The following is a 16,615-nucleotide window of genomic DNA, read 5'->3' on the forward strand; positions in this document are numbered from 1 at the left end:
GTTGTCTACGATGGGCGCGGTGGAGAAAGCATCGAAATAACTGCCGACCAATAGTGCCTGTGGCTCATACTTGATATGATCTCGATATTTGACTTTTTGATTTGTTTAGCCTATATAATGACAAGACGTCCGCAAGAGTAAAACGAACGGCGACGGTTTCTCATTGGATCCCCTCCAATGAGAATGCACGCCTGTACAATTTATTGGAAAATCGGACTTTTTTATTTTGGATTCCCCTGTATTAGATCGCATCAAGTTCACTAGCAGATCGTGCACTCTTACTCGAAATGTGCTTAAGAGCAATACGGGGAGGAGGAGGAACAAACGTTTATTGAAACCAGGGGCCGTATAACGTAAAACTACCCCAATATGTTTTTATTCCAATCTCCTGACGTCAAATTTGTGTAACCACCGACGCAAACATCGGGCAGTCACCCGCAGGGTTGTCTGAACAGACCAATCAAACACTCCTCTCGTTCATAGGAGGTCACCTTCGTTTGCATGAAAAACGAATAACATTGCCTACACTGAGCGGCTTGTCTTATCTAATTGGCTCACAAAAGGCGAGGAGCACGCTCAAACGGAGAGGGATTTGATGGGGCCGAGCCAGTGCACTGAAAATAGATAACCGGATGAAGAGGGTGGTACCGGCGTCTGCGATTGGTCCGCTTTCCCTTACTTAGCTTGCGTTGGCTCGTCGACAATCGCGGCGGCATGCAACGGAAGCTTAAGAATGACGCTAAAACGGATTCTCAGCAAAGAAGAGTTGGCAGAATGAGGTCGTAAACGTGCTGAAAGTTCTCCGAAATGTTGCACGGCCATGCAGAAAGTTTCATTACACGCAAATAAACCCATGCTGTCCGGCAGGTGCGAGTAACCAGCGCGTGAGCAATCGGCGGCAGCCATCTTTTATTCCTTTCGAAACGGGCAGCCTGTAGCTATTCAGAAGGAAAATTCAGTTTTGTTCGGCATATTAACGCATCTTTAGCGCATACACGTTACTCTGACGCCTTGAGTTCTTGCGGTTTTATGACGTCGCGTGACACGCAGGTGAAATGGCCGCAGCCCGAAAGCTTTTGACCAATAGCCGAGGGCTAATGGCGAAAAGGCGTCGAATGAGAAATCATTATTTTTCTTTTGGTCCGTCAAATTATGCATAATCTGTGTGATATACGTCATATCAGATGGGGAGCTATCGCGGTTTTCGTGATGTTGCGTGACACACAGGTGAAGTGGGGGTGGTCCAAAAAAGTGTTTGACTAATCATGGAGAGATGATTGCAGAATTGGAATAGAAAAGTTTCGAATAGTTTTACGGTATAGCGCCCCAGCAATACGAGCACAAAAAAAAAATTCCGGCATTGCAATTTCCTTGACCGGCGATGCTCATTACATGGAAAATGCGTATCTCATACAAACAAGTCGGCCTGCAAACTTCGGTTTTCCTCGCGAAGCCACTTTTGGTGGATTATTGAATGTGTGCACCGTTGCTACAGGCGTACGACGAATACTACAAGCCCTTGCGCGGGAGCCACGGCTACAACCTGGTGCCCGTCCTGCTGCATCCCAAGTCTCGCGGTGTGCTGCGACTCAAGAGTGCCGATCCCCGGATTCCTCCGGCCATTGACCCCCGATACCTGTCACATCCAGATGACGTCCGGGTCATTGTCAAGGGTACGTACAAACGGAGACAACGAGAAAAGAAAGGAAAAACTACATTTTAGTATTAAAAGTGCAGAGAGGATGATGGCACGGGGTGGGTGGTTAGTCCCAGAGTTTCACATGCCACGTTATTCAGTGCGAACTGGTGACCTGCGCGAGGTACCGTTGGTACGTGGAACTGGTGGCTTTTGTCCGTCCTAGAGCTTCCTACAGGAATCTCTGGCACTGAGCATCTACGCTAGCTGTAAGTGAGGCGGTTTATCCAATGTGGGAAACCTGTGCTGAACGCGCATTCGCCTGAACTTCGTTCTTCTGTCTTCAAACAGTATTTGTGATTTTGCGAAATTGATTATGTTTAATAAACATCACTCTGCATATTCAGCCATTGGCACTGATTACGCGCGCGCGAGAGAAATTGTTGTGTTGCGGTGTTTAGAAAACTATGATGAAAATACAAGCCGTCGAAAACTAATGCCGCAAAAACGTCGGAAGCCACAAACGCAAAGATTATGGAAATCCTTGTGCTATGTCTATCATTTCCCAATGTTAACAATGCCGTTAATCATTCCCCGGTAACTGAACCATGGCCTTCGAAATGGACAACATCCGAGATCGAGAACCTGCTCGCGCCATCTCAAAGCCATGGCTAAATGATCGCTGCGCTTGTAATATTTTTGTCGAAAACGGTGCCGTCAGCTGTCGTCAGCTGCCATAAGCCGTGGCATACAATATCACACCGGTGCAATCTCGGAGGCCGCATTTCAGGTACCCGGATAATGGCAAGGGCAAGGGCCACAAAGCGGCGGTGAGGCGCTGCCTTCATCAAGCAAACCTCGTCAATTTTCGCGCTGTGCGATGACGAAGCTATAGGGGATTTGCATAATGACGACAACCCTGTGCTGCAATGAAGTGACGCAGGTTTTCGGCAGCCATGGTGAAGGATAGACACCGTAGACACGAGCGGGTCATAGCCGGTTACCTGTTTCATCGCGCGCACGGGCGTTTCGTGCTATTTCTGAGCGTTCATTCCGTGCAATTCGACATGCCAACCTACAGCTGCCTGCCGCTATATGCAGGCAGTTTGTGTACGCATACAGTTCCGGCTGTAAGGCTACACTTAATCACGCAAAGTTCAGTAAGCGTTCGATGCACCGTCTTCACCTCTGAAGTCGGCCGCTTCGGGGCTGTGCCAACCGTTTGTTCGGATTTCTGCACTAGTTGTAACATTTAGGCGCAGTAGCTTTGATTCACCAGTCACACGGCATATTTATTTAGAGGAATGCGTACAGCATATTTCACACTAATGATCTACTGCACACCGTCGTAATCAGTTGCGTCCCTGACCCAAATCGGCGTGGGCGAACGCAGTCGCGTTTCTTGAGGCAAGGATCATATGGTGGGCGACGGTGGCCGCCACAAGCTCGCCCGATCATATTGCTGAACACTCTAGCGTTTGCGAGGTCACTTCCCTCGAGCTGGATTATGATATCGAGCAATTGTTGCGCCAGTAAACGAGAACAAGATATCGACGCATAACGCGCTCCTTGATTTGATTCCCTACTTTCCATATAGTTTGCTTTGATCTAATCCGGAATGACGCAAAAGTCGACAAAACTTGCAGCTCATGCAGTCAAGGACTGCTACCCGTCGCCACTTTCACATCGTAGCAGTTAGAGATGTTTTCTTCAGGGCAAGCGCCAGAGCATGCCAAGACAATCCACCGATGCCGTTGCGGGAAACTTGCATTTGTACGGGGCCACGTTACGCGGCGAGTACGCTATGTACATATCAGAACATTACAACAAACTCAGTGAGACCTGTAACAGAGCCCGCATGGCCCACAAAAATTTCTACGCACGTCCTGCGCTCGCCCGCATGTCTATCTGTCACGATTGTGGTGAGAAAGCAATGGTCGCGTAGGGTTGTCGGCCTTATGCAAAATGTTTATATGATCCCTGTCGAAATATGTTTGATTTCACGACGAGTTTCACAACGCCACCGCAAAGCATCCCGGTAGCAGTAGTAGTATTACAACAACTGTGCTAATAAGCGTGTCTCTTTATGTACCACGAAAAGCGGCTCACCCACTCGAGATGAAAAAAACAGTGTTGTGGTGCAAAAAAGAAAAAAAAAAGAACAATCCGGCAGAGCCCGTCTACAACATTGCAATGGATGCGCGGGCACCACGGGGCGCGTCACACACGAAGTAGTACGTCTGGGTGCGCGTCACGTGGTCGCAGGTTTCCGGGTGTAGCGCAAACATATTCCGTACTACGCTAACGTGCAGACGGGAGCATTAACGTTACTCTGACGCGGCGCGTTGACGTCCAGATAGATATACGTTACCACGCAGGATGTCGAATGAAACTAGATTTGATCCCGTAGGTGGAGAACGCCAAGAGCGACGCCGTATGTATACACTCATGCCAAGTATCTATGTAAAGCCCCTGATGAGAGACATTTCAGGTATTATCAAATAAAGGAACATCGGCCGAACCTCTGCTACGCGCTATCTGCGATAGAGGTGAATAAGAACGATATTTCATTCTGCAGGTAAATCTACAGAATCTTTTCTTTAAATGTATAGTTTCAGTTTTTATTGAAATTAGTTTAAAGTAAATGCCAGCTATCGAATTCCAGCCTATGTTTTCTTTCTTCTTCTTTTTTTTATCCAATGGGACACTATGTAGCCTTAAACGAGCACTGGCACCCAGCAGATAAGGATAGCAGCAGTATACCTGCCGTCTGATCACTCACAAGTCACTTCGCGTGAAAAAAAAGAAAGAACGCTATTTCCGCCGTGCTGTGGCTTCGTTTGTCAGTTTCTCGGTCCCTTTGCTACGAGGAGCATAGGGTGAGTAGTTTGGGCTTCTGCGCTTACTTTACAGCAGCAAGAAAGAGGAAGCAAAAACACAAAATGGAGAGGGTGGGCGCCAAACATTAAATATTTGGTTTCCTTGGCGCTGTAAACACGTTTCCTAATGCCGGTAATAATCGGCAAGCCCCGCCTTACAGCCGTAGTACGCATAACGTCGTCCGCTTGTTGGCGCGAATTCGCGCGTTCGCGTTTACCGCGCGTGCGCGCCAACCCTTCCTCTGCGCGCAGGCATGAAGGCCTCGGCGCGCATCGCCGAGACCGAGGCGTTCAAGCAGCTCGGCTCGCGCCTCTGGCCCCGCCACTTCCCGGGCTGCGAGCGGCACCTGCTGTGGAGCGACGAGTACCTGGAGTGCCTGGCGAGGCACTACACCACCGCCCTGTGGCACCCGTCGGGCACCTGCAAGATGGGCGGCGGCAGCGACGCCGTCGTCGACCCCGAGCTCAGGTACGCGTTGCACGCACGCACGGACTTCGCCGGCTCCGCTTGTCCGAGGCTCACGCACCACCGCAATCCGTACAAGGCAACTTGCGCTGAGCCTTTTTAATGCGTCAGCATTCTACGTTCACTTCCCTGGGAAATCCGTTTCTGTCTGTCTGTAACGCGTGTTACGATACGCTCCACGGGTATGCATGGGGTGTTATGGGAGTACAGTGCTCACGGAATGAAACGCGTCAATTTAGGGCTAACTAATGCCCATACTTTCGTTTCCACCGGCTGCAGTTTGTGTCACATCGACGTAATTTTGGTGCGTACACTTAGAGCGGAGTCCGAGTTACCTATGGTGACCAGATTCCTAGCGACATGACATGGTACTCTCGACTTCTCTGCATATATGCAGCGTTCTACTAAATGATCGCAGTTGCGTTTCATTCCGTGAGCACTGTACATACGAGAATGCCTTATGACTACGTATGACTACCGACATTTATGATTATTATTATATGTAGTGAGTACTGAAGAGGTAATAAGAGTAATCGGGGTTAATAAAAGACTCATAAAATTGATTATACGGAAATTAATCATGAATAAGGCCCTTCAAGCCTAATTAACGGTAAGGAAGCCTAACGGTGAATAATCGCAATGAAATTAAGCATAATGACGCCTGACTGTAGGCCAATTGGAATACTGAGTCTAATTAAATTATTTTGGTTAAATATGATTGCCAGGAGTGCAGATTTTTGGGCTGTAGTTGCTTCGTTGCACTAATTAAGGTCATAGCGCTGGATTCACGCGTACAAAGACGACAGCACGTGCGGTGACTATCAACTTGTCCAGCGCTACGACCTCAATGACTATTTATCATTAGCCTAAAAAATACGGTTAAATTAATTTAGGCTAATTAAATTTAATTCCGGGTACCTAAGAATATTTAAGCGTAATATCAATTCATTACCTTTACATTGATTAAGATTAATCACGAATAATTCATGGTCATTAAGATGACGTCAGCCTAATTAAGATTGATTACGATTACATTACTTAAGCCAAATCAAGAATAATGAAGGCAATAAAATAAATTGTCCTACGTTACTTAGCCCTAATACTGATTAATTACGATGACGTAAATTTCGCCCAGTAAAATTAATTACGACTAATTAGGTTCACCAAATTAGGTAATTGCAACAAGTCCATGGAATACTTGCAGCACGTTGCGTCACCCTCGACTCATTGAGCCGCGGTGTGCGTATACACTCGACCACTCAACCAATCATTCGTTGCATGATCGTGCAAGATGAGCGACAGGAAGTAACGCTTAAGCGCTATCTGGCAGGTCCCCACTGGGGAATTTTCTGCAGTAATTTTTTTCTCGGTTGACAGACAGAGCCACGCGCAGACACACACAGTCTGGCTAGCGAGAAAAGGGAAGCGGGAAGGACGCTGCGACCTTTGGGCGCGACACCTCCGATCTCTGACGACGAGCCCGGAGAAGCGAGCGCGTTCCTATTGGCGATCACACTCGTACGCGGTAACGTTACCGAGACCGGCAAATCTTGGCACATAGTGGCCGGAGGAGCGACAAAGCATTGGTCGCGGTCGTTTGAAGATCGTCTCGTTTTCGTCGCTTCCCCCATAGCGGCCTGTGTCGGCAACGTTGCATTCGTCAGTGAAATCCGCGCAACACGCTCTGCCTGCTGATCGGCACCTTGCCCCGAGGCTTTCCACGCTTGACAGAAGCGCGAGAACTATCAGTGGGCGAGACCGGTTGGAAGGGTTAAGACAGAAGATATAGCATAGCCTGGCACAGACGAGACGGAAATTCAGGGGAGGTGGAATTGTCCGTGCTAGGCCTGTGGTCTGAAAAAAAAAATGGATGTAATCACTTATGTGCTTACCCACAACACAATTGCTGGAAAAATTTCACTACCGTTGCAGCAAGATAGCGCTTTCAATTCACGTAGGTCAAGTCATTACATTTCCTTGTGGGGATTTATACGTAAAGATGTGGCACACACGTTTAGCAAACGAAATTCTTATTTTAACTGCTACTTCACTGTGATAACAAACTCGTTAATGCTGCTTTCTCAACAGCTGTCTGTGTATACTGATCAATTTCCCACAGCTAAATTACCTTGACCCATGGATTTTTCATTCACTTGTAAATATGGCGCTCACGCATTAGCTTCTTGAACGGTTTATTTACTGCGTCTTTGTCGTTCTTCCGAATCCCGCTTTCAGGAAGACTAGTTTCCAAATGTTATAAGTCACTGTTCAACTGCCCATGAGCATTTCCTATTCTAGAATAGTTTCCGCTGCACAGGGGGGACAACGCATTGCGGGAACAGCTGAGTGCATGACTCGCCAGGAGGCGCTGGCCTCGCTAAGCGCCCAGGTAAGAAGCCTCGGACGCATTTCTGCGGCTGCGCGACTTGCCGCGAAGTTTAATTCATTCGCTCACTGCAAAACCTGCTCGGCTGCATAGTTCTCGGTTAACAACAGCGAATATAGCGCATCGCAGATGACTATCCGGTAAAGAAATGCAGAGAAGCACGCTGGCTTTCTTTTCCTTTTCTTTCTTTTTATTTTTTGGCAACGCACCACAAGTTTTGCTTCACAACGTAACATGCGCCCGGCGCCGAAGCAGACAATGCGGAGAAGAAAAAAAACCGCGCTTGCAGTGCTTTGTGCGCCTGTGCAGGACTCGTCCATGGTTTCTGCACCTCGCGAAGCTTCAGGCAGTCTCCGATGTCTAACCAAGAACGACAAGAAAGCCCAGTAATCTCTAACCTAATGGTCTCGTCCGCGCAGCATGTATTCAAACATCCTCCGCAAAGACAAATTATCGGGTTTTTCTTCTTTTTTTTTATTCCTTAAGACGACGAACAGCAGTCGCCAAGACTTAACGAAGTGCAATTTCCGTCAGCTGCTTAGCTAGCACTTACTCCATTCAGCAGCAGCTGTCAGTAGGTAGCTTCAATGTATTTACACACCCGCAGGCGAATGTGGAGCGTCCCACCTGACGTTAGCAAAGTTATCCGACGAAAAAAAGAAAGATTAAATAAACTCGGTGCAAGATACGATATGAATACTTACGATTGTCGGTAGTTAGAACGCTGACGAACGAACACCGTAGGTCTTATATTTGTATTTTGCCCCTTCTTTTTTACACTATATTTCTCTTTCGTTGAACGGCTAGGCTAACGTTAGCCGCGACACACGATGTATCGCGTACCGAAGACCCCTGCTTTCGTCTTACAACCATTTCAATAAGGTTAGCGGCTATTCGCTACATAACGACTACCTAACAAGCATGCTCACCTTTCAATTTCTCGGAAGTGAAAAGAAAATGGGTTTGCTATTCCTCCCCGTTTTGACCCGATTAACGTAGATGCGCTTGAACGCATTATGTCCTTTCTTCTGTTTTCCTTGCCTTGCTGAAAACCAATGGCCGATCAGAAATAAAACCTTGCAGCGCACAGTAGAGACGGCAAAGGCGTACACGTGTGCTGAGAGAGCCAGGAGAAGACGAACAGAATTTCAGTCGAAGCGATAACCGCGACAGTGAAGCGAACGAGTAAAGCGCCCTAATACAAAAAGGTACACGAAAAAAAAGAAAATGAGAGAAAACGCGTTTTCTTCTACACCTACTTCCGCTATGTTAATTTAAGTATGTGTACGTTTCAGAGATAGAACCAAATGCGCAAGATGTATTTAATTTTCCGTTGGCCACCGGAAGCGTGGCGACGCTATTTGCCAGATGCCAAAACTATGGCACAGCTGTCTACCCAGCACTCTCATAACGAATCTTCAAAGTATATGCCCCCCATATAGGCTCACGCATAGAAAAACGGGAAGCCTCAGTGCGAAGCCGCAACCGGTCCCTACCTCGCGCGCGACCTTAACCCTAAACGATTTCGCGCGCATGCGCGTACGTGCAGGGTTCTGGGCGGCGTGGAAGGCCTGCGAGTGGTGGATGCATCGGTGATGCCCGAGCCGCTGTCGGCGCACCTGAACGGCCCCACCATGATGATCGCCGAGAAGGCGGCGCACATGATCCTCCGGGACCTGGAGGGCGAGGATAACGAGCCCCTGGTGCCAGACGCCACGGCCGTCGTTTGAGACCTCCGTGGACGCCCCCCCGTATTCCAGACTCAAGAACATTGCATCACAACCAGCTTTCCGGCAGCCTTCTGGACGCGCTTGCGCTTTGCGTCAACTTATTCTGGGTGGTGTACAGAGCATCATCACAGAGTCGGTTATCGTCAAAGCGAAGCGTCTAAATCTATAATGTAGATTACCGCTAGTGTTGCCGTGCACCAGTTCGGGCGACGGTGCATGAAGCTAATATAATGTCGGCGTAGAGCCTACAGGCTGTAGACAAGAGCCAAACTATAGTTGATTCCTGGGCATGCAAAGCAAGCTGCACCGTGTAAATTGAAAGGTTATTGTGTATAGCTTAGATCGGTCTTGATCATGCCAGCTAGGTTGGGCGGTGTGTGTTTGATAAGCACGACGCGTGTCGTAGGTTGCGACTGGTCGGGCTTCACGGATCCTTGTCTTGTTGTAAACACAGATTGGAACTTTCTTTGCGCGTTAAAGCAAATGCGCGGGGAAATCTTAGGAATCTCGCAAATATCTCTAGACCGCACTTGTCATCCTGTCAAGACCGAAGGTCGGCAAGCCCACTTCGCTAGATTTACGTAAACGAATAAGGCCCATTTTCCACTCATTGAAAAAAAAAAAAAAAAAAAGCTGTGAATCCATGTTAAAGCATCTTCACGTCTGGCGACACAATCTGCAAGCATGCTTGTAACATTGTATAGCCCCTTATTGAGACGCATTAGACAATTATAGAAACTGCTAAAAACTTTATATAACGTATTATACACCTTGGTACTAGGAATTTTCATTGTAAAGCTCGCTAGTTGGTTATTTCGACTACGCTTTATAAGTTGTAATATCGGGCTTGTCGAACTGAAAAATGGACTGATATAAACAGTACAATGCATTGGCAACAGCGTGCTTGAGCTATTTGAAATTGCTGGCTTTGATTTGTCGTCCCGGACCTACGTACAGTATGGCCTTACACACTAGCACGAAGTACCGTGGGATTGCACGCCCTTATATCTGCTTTAGTTTGTTCAGGTCGTAATTCATACTTTCTGTTAAGTTTTAAAAACACCCGGGACCTGTGATGCGCAGTGTTTGTACAAATAAATACATGAACATTCCTCATTGAATAAAATTATTCCATCTCGAATGAGCGCTGTTGTGTACGTTTCATGAGCGCTGTTGTGTACGTTTCCCTATTAAGGCGAAGTTTTATTTGCCTACCATCCGATTCTTTCACCTGGATCAGTCGCTGGTCGGGTTCTCGCCAAAAAGATTCCTCCTCACTTTTAAAAAAGCAAAAAAAAAAAGGCAAGCATGTCCTGCCGCAGGATTCAAACCTCTACTGCCAGGTGCAGTAGTCCGATGATTTAAACATTAGGTCACAACCACTTTTATTTTCATAGTATTTATTACGAACATAATATGTATTTGCGTAAGTATTTCCTTAGCGGCAAAATCAGTCTTAGCCGGGTCCACAAGCACAAAACAAAACACTTCACAGTACAATTTTTACAGTGAACAGTTCTCTAAATGGAAGGCAGAAGGATACACTGCATCGGCAATGGATCCCAGTTTGGCTGGAAGTCTCTTTGATCATAAAAGTATTTCAGTTGTGAAATCACCTGAATGAAATGCGACTGGGAAGAAAAAATTGGTTCTGCACTCCGATCTAACATGCGAGTTTCCCATAAACTGCGCAGTGCCATAAATAGCAGCATGTCAAAAGGCACATCTTCCCATTTCGGCGGCATGAGATATGGTATCGGACGAGGACTTACATCAAGATCTTTTTTAAGTACTTTGGAGAACGCCCCAAGACAAGATAGCGTCCATGCAGTCAATAAAGCAGGGTTCTCTAATTAAGGCGCCACTCACAGTTCTTTTATATTCCTTTACTGCGTTGTTAGCAACACTACGCACACATGTATAAAGCCGGTCACTTGGTGCTAAAAATTATTTTTACTTCATTTGGCTAGACATTACAAAATTTTAAAAGCCTTCGGAGAGGCGATCGCGGTCACCAAACCATGAAGCTTCTGAAACAACTCGGGGTGGGGAGGGGCGGGGGGTGTTCATTATGTGCTTTAGGGCATCGCGCGTGTGCGTACTACTTCTTATTAAGTGTTGCCTCGCAGATTTTGCATCTATACTCGCGCATTCCTTACATCTATGCGCTTTTTGCACCCACTGCTCATACACAAAAAGCATCAGTATGTCAGCTGGGCGCTCCCCCTTGTGCCTCCGGATGGCAAGAAACGAACAGCGAAAAGGGATTGGCGGCTGTTCTATTTTCAAAATTTGTTTGAGAACGCCCCACAAGAAAGGAGTTGAGCTCATCTTTGATTGCCACGACTCTATTAAGCCACAATCGCATGCACGCTTCTCTCGTGCATACGATAACCACCTAGCTCTTTGAGATGATCGCCATTTGTTATGGTGCTGATTTCCATTCTATGGCACATACCCATAATGGAGAGGCGGGGGGGAGGAGGGGTGTTACCGGGCAATAATCTCGTGCGCCTGCTGGTTATGATGATTATTTCGATTCTATGGCACACGCCCCCAACGGGGGAGTGGCCAATAAGCGGGCACTGTACATATCGCACCAACGCCAACTTGCTCTTTTTGATGATCGCGACGTGTTGATGGTTTTAGTTCCATACTATAAGTGCTTACGTTGTGCCTTTAAGTACTTTTGCAAAACGACGCCCTGCCTGCATTTGTTGATCCCCACTCAGTTAACGAGCACAAATGCGAGTCAAATATAGGCAAAGACGCAACTGAAGATTTGAGAGAAGATACGCGATACATTGTGCCGTGTGTTGTCATACAGAGCTCTAATAAGTTTTCCATCACGCGCAAACCAACTAACCCGCACTACTTTTGACGTAACTGGAACTATCGCAACGCCTATAATGCTGCTTTCGTAAAAAAAAAAAGAATGAAAGACCGCTGACCGCATAAGCGAGGGAGCGTTATCGAAACAATGTACGATTGTTGTAATACAGTGCGCTTTCTCAATACCCACGCTTGTTACCTGCATGCCATGATATGCGCCTGCAAGCGTAACAGTGGGTCCATACTACCTGTTCCAAGTGTTGCCCCAGAGCAACATGATTTTTTACTGTGGAGCTATTAGAACCTCGCAGGATTTCTCTTGACGATGATTTTATCCTTGACGCACTTAAATTTACACCGCGCTTCACCGTGCTAACATTCACTCCAGCAATGTCTTCTCATCTTTGTCTTATGCCGACACCCAATCACCGGGCATCGGGATGAACCTGGGAGTGGAGAGTGTTTCACAATACACTGTACTAACATGGTTATGCTGAGAAACGGAGAGCAATATAGTTGGGCGATCGTGGCGCCGACATGAAAGAAGGGAAGCACGGGTAGATGACACGCTCCAGTGTGCAGGGCGAAGGCATCTGTTTGAGGTATCGCGCTGGGCACAGTTTTCGACCTAGTCCGCGTTTCTCACGGTAAGCTCTTTACAGCCATTTTCCTTTGCGTGCGAAATCAACTTTAACGCGACAGGCGTTAAGGGCCCCATGTCGCAGAAAATCCAGCGTCGACGCCGTTGTCCGTGTGAGAAAATTGATCCCTAACCACGTAGGCTCTTCGGCTGGCGCATATGCATTACTGAAATAATCGATTTTTTCAAAGTAAAACGCGTCAGAAAATTCGTAAAGTACGACTTACACTCAACTTACAGACATGGTAGCGTCGAATTGTAATTTGAATATACGAGAAAACATGTTTGTTACGCGGAACCTCGAACACGTACCCCTTTTCCAGCTGCTGTTCGACGTCTTATAGGGGGCGATGGTTTGGGCTAGTTGGTTTTCCATGAGACTGAGTGGTGCAGCTCGAAACAAAACAGGGGACACAGGAAAAAAAACGAGGACAAGCGGTTACTGCCAAACAGGAGCGGCGCGCCCCGCTCAGTTCCATGCAGCACCATCCGGATGGCACTCGCCTCCGCAGCAGCGGCGGCGCCTGCCGTGCGAGTGGAAAAAAAAAGAACCAGAAAGCTCGCCTTCGTGCATATTGTTCGCCTCCAGCGTTCACAGGTAAACATTATGGTTGCATACGCTGCATTTGCCGGGAAGCGTGAGAAGCAGTCAGGGATCTTTGAATGGTATCACATTCCACTCTTAAATCTTAATATTGAAGAGCTGAGAAGCAATTTTCATGGTACCTATTTTTAATGCAAGGGAAAGTTTACCAGTCAGAGTGTGTAATCAAGAAGTGGTAACGCGGAAAACGCCGTGGAACATTTTTTATCAGAATTTTTTTATATGCAGTGAAGATGTAGTCTTTCACTGGCAACGTGCTCAAAGCCATGCTCAAAGCGGTGGTAGGTGAGCGCGATAATGATTATACGCCGGCATTATGGGAGGCAGACGACAGTGCGGCCGTAATTGTGACAAAGTATTTTGTAATTCGACGTTCCTGCTATTCATGTTTGCCGAAGTGTTAAGTACTTTTGTGGTAATGGTTACGTGTTTTCATTGTTTCCGGCCCAAGTGCTTTGGTATTTAAACGTCAAAGCGAAACCATTCGGATTGAAAACGAAACGACGATTTTACGCGTGATACGCAGTTCAGCGTGTAGCCGTAGCCCTACGTGCGCTTTTGAGTTCCGTAGCATAGAATAAAGCGCAAGTTCTAATATTATAGCAACTGTAATTTTAAGCAATAATTATGTTGTACTTAATAACAGCTGGCTTACAGTAATCTCATAGACTACGTCGGAAGTACCAAGATTTTATTGTCAGGCCTCGCCACTTACTGGTCTTTGAGATTTTCTTTGCCAGTTTAAAATTATAATCCCTTCTTCAGTCCCGAACAGCGTGCCTGTTTCTATCACCATAAATCACGATCAGTTCATTTCCATCAACGTCTCACAACACTTTCTGGCCAGTTGTCCTCCAAGCCTCCTCCAAGTTTTTTGTTTGTGCTTCCACCGACATTCATTTCGATAGGTTCTCCCTCAGCAGCGATACGCTGGAAGTTGAGTTTTCGGGGCCAACAGAAAAGTGTTCTGTGTGCAAGCATCATGTAGCTATTGTAGATGTCAAGGGTCGACCGTCACGGCCATAGAGTTTCTCACTATAACACCTAGAGGGTAATCTGGCGCCACCGTCTATGGGAGTTTCTTAAGGGGGCACCGTGCCGTTATGGGAATGACGGTACATGCGTCTGCGAGGCTCGTGTTGGCTGGTGTTGTAAGAGGCTTCGTCTAAAACGTGGATATGGCTGCGCAAATAACGCGTTCTCAAAGTAAAATCCTCATAAAATCTTTCCATTCACGCATATTACATCTTTATTCACCCACAATGCATGACCAAGCGAAGAAAAGCAAGGACAGACGACCAACTGTTTCAAAGCGAGCGCGAACCTTGTCGTCTGTCTTCCAACTTTAGCGGCCCGCTGATACTTTTTATGTAACATGTAGTCGTACACACAATAACAAGTTCTCATAGTTAAACAAAACATGTTTTCGCGTAATAATAAATCTAAGACAGCTTTTCACGTGCTGTTTTAGTAGAAAATGAATCATTGTGACAGACGGAACGGTACTTGCCAAGCCCGTCTTCAAGGTGTCCTGTCTCTACGAGAACGATGCCAATCTGAAGTCACAATAAACCGGCATTCCCATGCATACCACAGCGCAGCAGCGCCAGATTTCCCTCTAGGTAATGTAGTGAGAGACTCTATGGTCACGGCATCAGGGACATTTCTTTACGACGGGACATTGTAATCGAATTGTAGTCGAATGTGAAAATGTATATACAGATAAAACTGAAAATAACAATGGCTATATTTGGCTACAAATTTGTTTTGCTCTTTTTTGTGTTTGGCTACATTTGGGCTACAGTTTCTTTAGCTTTGGGCTACGCCGCGTTGTCCGACCTGGCAACACTGGTAATGGACTCCTCGCGGGCAAACAAGCGCGTTGAGACGCTTGACACGTTTTGATTTCGCCTTGCGAGGCGCGTTCAGAACGCAGGCGAGAGCTTGCGCAAACAAGGAACGCGGGTAAAAAATTATGCGTGACTCTGCTATCGCAAACAACAGAGACCAGCGGAGCTGGGGGAAGCCTACTAAAGATAGACTAAGTGTGCGGTTTAGCACCTTTACTGGCATTCCCCCAGCACTGCCGGTTTCTGGTGTTTGCGATAGCAGAGCCACGCGTAATTTTTTGCAGGTATACATTAGACATAAACTGAAAACCGTGAGAGTGCAAGACCACCACACGTTCCACCGGTAATGTTGTCTAAGGCAGATCAAACTAAAAACCTCGTTAAAAAACTACTTTTTGTAGTACGTGATAGCACAAATTTACTTACCCAGTGTTCTCACGTCGAGTAGAGGGACAAAGCCTCTCTGTACCTTTCGTACTCCAACAACGACGGGATGGTTTAGTGTGCTCTCTCTTTGCCTTCGCGAGGCCGAGAATACTCAAGCGTGTAATTAAGTAGCACTTGGTGTACCAATCCGACAGTAGCCGACGTGGAAAGAGATGTTGTTTGAGCTGTTGCTCCTCCAGGCAATGCTGGGCACCAATGCGTAAATCTTCTTGCCACGAATTACTATTCTTCACATTGAAACGAAACGTTACGACTGCCTCATTAACTTACCAGTTTTAGGGTGCTTTCTTATACATTATTTCATTGCTCCTTTGTTTTCGTACTCGCATAATAACTGTGCGCCAGTCAGGTATCCCTAACATAAAGTGCTATCGCTGTTTTCTCTTGCACAAGTTGAATTCAATGTGTGGTGTTTATTGGCGCAAGGGCCAGGTATGGCCAAAGAGCGCCAAGCCAGTGTTGATGAGTTTGCAGTGAAGGTATGGCTTCTATGAAGTTGGTGTGACGTGGCTGTAAAGGGGCCTTAAAATATCGTCGCTCTAACGTTCATAAAGTCTATGTGTAATGAGATCATGGCAACGACAAAAGACGTGTACTATGAGCATTAAGGTGCAGTGCGAAATAATCATACCATATAAAACATGTATAAGATTCTAAAATTCACTAGAGCACCAAGGCCTCGTCAGAGCCTTTGAAACACAAGGGTCTAGAGGCATGTGCTATACAAAACAACTGTCACAGCGGCATCCTCTTTAATGAGGATCCGCTACGAACTTAATGGGCTTATAACATGTAGTATCACATCATTTAAGAAATTGAGGACTGCTTTGGTGTTAAAAAACTGCTCTTTACCTAGAAACATAGCCGGGTGAAGAGGGACGCAATAATGATATGCAAGAGGAAAATGCTTCTTTCTCTCAGATTCGGCTTTCCGGCACTCCAAGAGGACGTGGAGGGCGGTCAGCCTCTCACCACATCGACCACAAGTTGGAGTTTCATTTCCAGTAAGCAGAAAATTGTGGGTACCAAATGTGTGCCCTATTCTGAGACGGCAGAATAGGACATCTGTTCGCAGTGATTTTGTTGGGAAGGGCCAAAAACCTAACTGTGGCTTTACAACATGCAGTTTATTATTTGTTTCTGCG

General features: G+C 46.7%; 1 protein-coding gene across 1 annotated transcript in view; it reads left to right on the forward strand.

The window, feature by feature from the left end:
• LOC126524265 (uncharacterized GMC-type oxidoreductase Mb1310-like) overlaps nucleotides 1–10,556 on the forward strand; it is a 36,982-nt gene extending 26,426 nt beyond the window's left edge. The window contains exons 10-12 of the mRNA XM_055067125.1: nucleotides 1,496–1,673; nucleotides 4,768–4,984; nucleotides 8,917–10,556. Coding sequence (XP_054923100.1) covers nucleotides 1,496–1,673; nucleotides 4,768–4,984; nucleotides 8,917–9,097 — 576 coding nt within the window. The 3' untranslated portion in view covers nucleotides 9,098–10,556. The remainder of the gene's footprint in view (nucleotides 1–1,495; nucleotides 1,674–4,767; nucleotides 4,985–8,916) is intronic.
• The last annotated feature ends 6,059 nt before the right edge of the window (nucleotides 10,557–16,615 follow it).

This window comes from Dermacentor andersoni, chromosome 3 (genome assembly GCF_023375885.2).
Source record: "Dermacentor andersoni chromosome 3, qqDerAnde1_hic_scaffold, whole genome shotgun sequence".
Taxonomy (NCBI): domain Eukaryota; kingdom Metazoa; phylum Arthropoda; class Arachnida; order Ixodida; family Ixodidae; genus Dermacentor; species Dermacentor andersoni.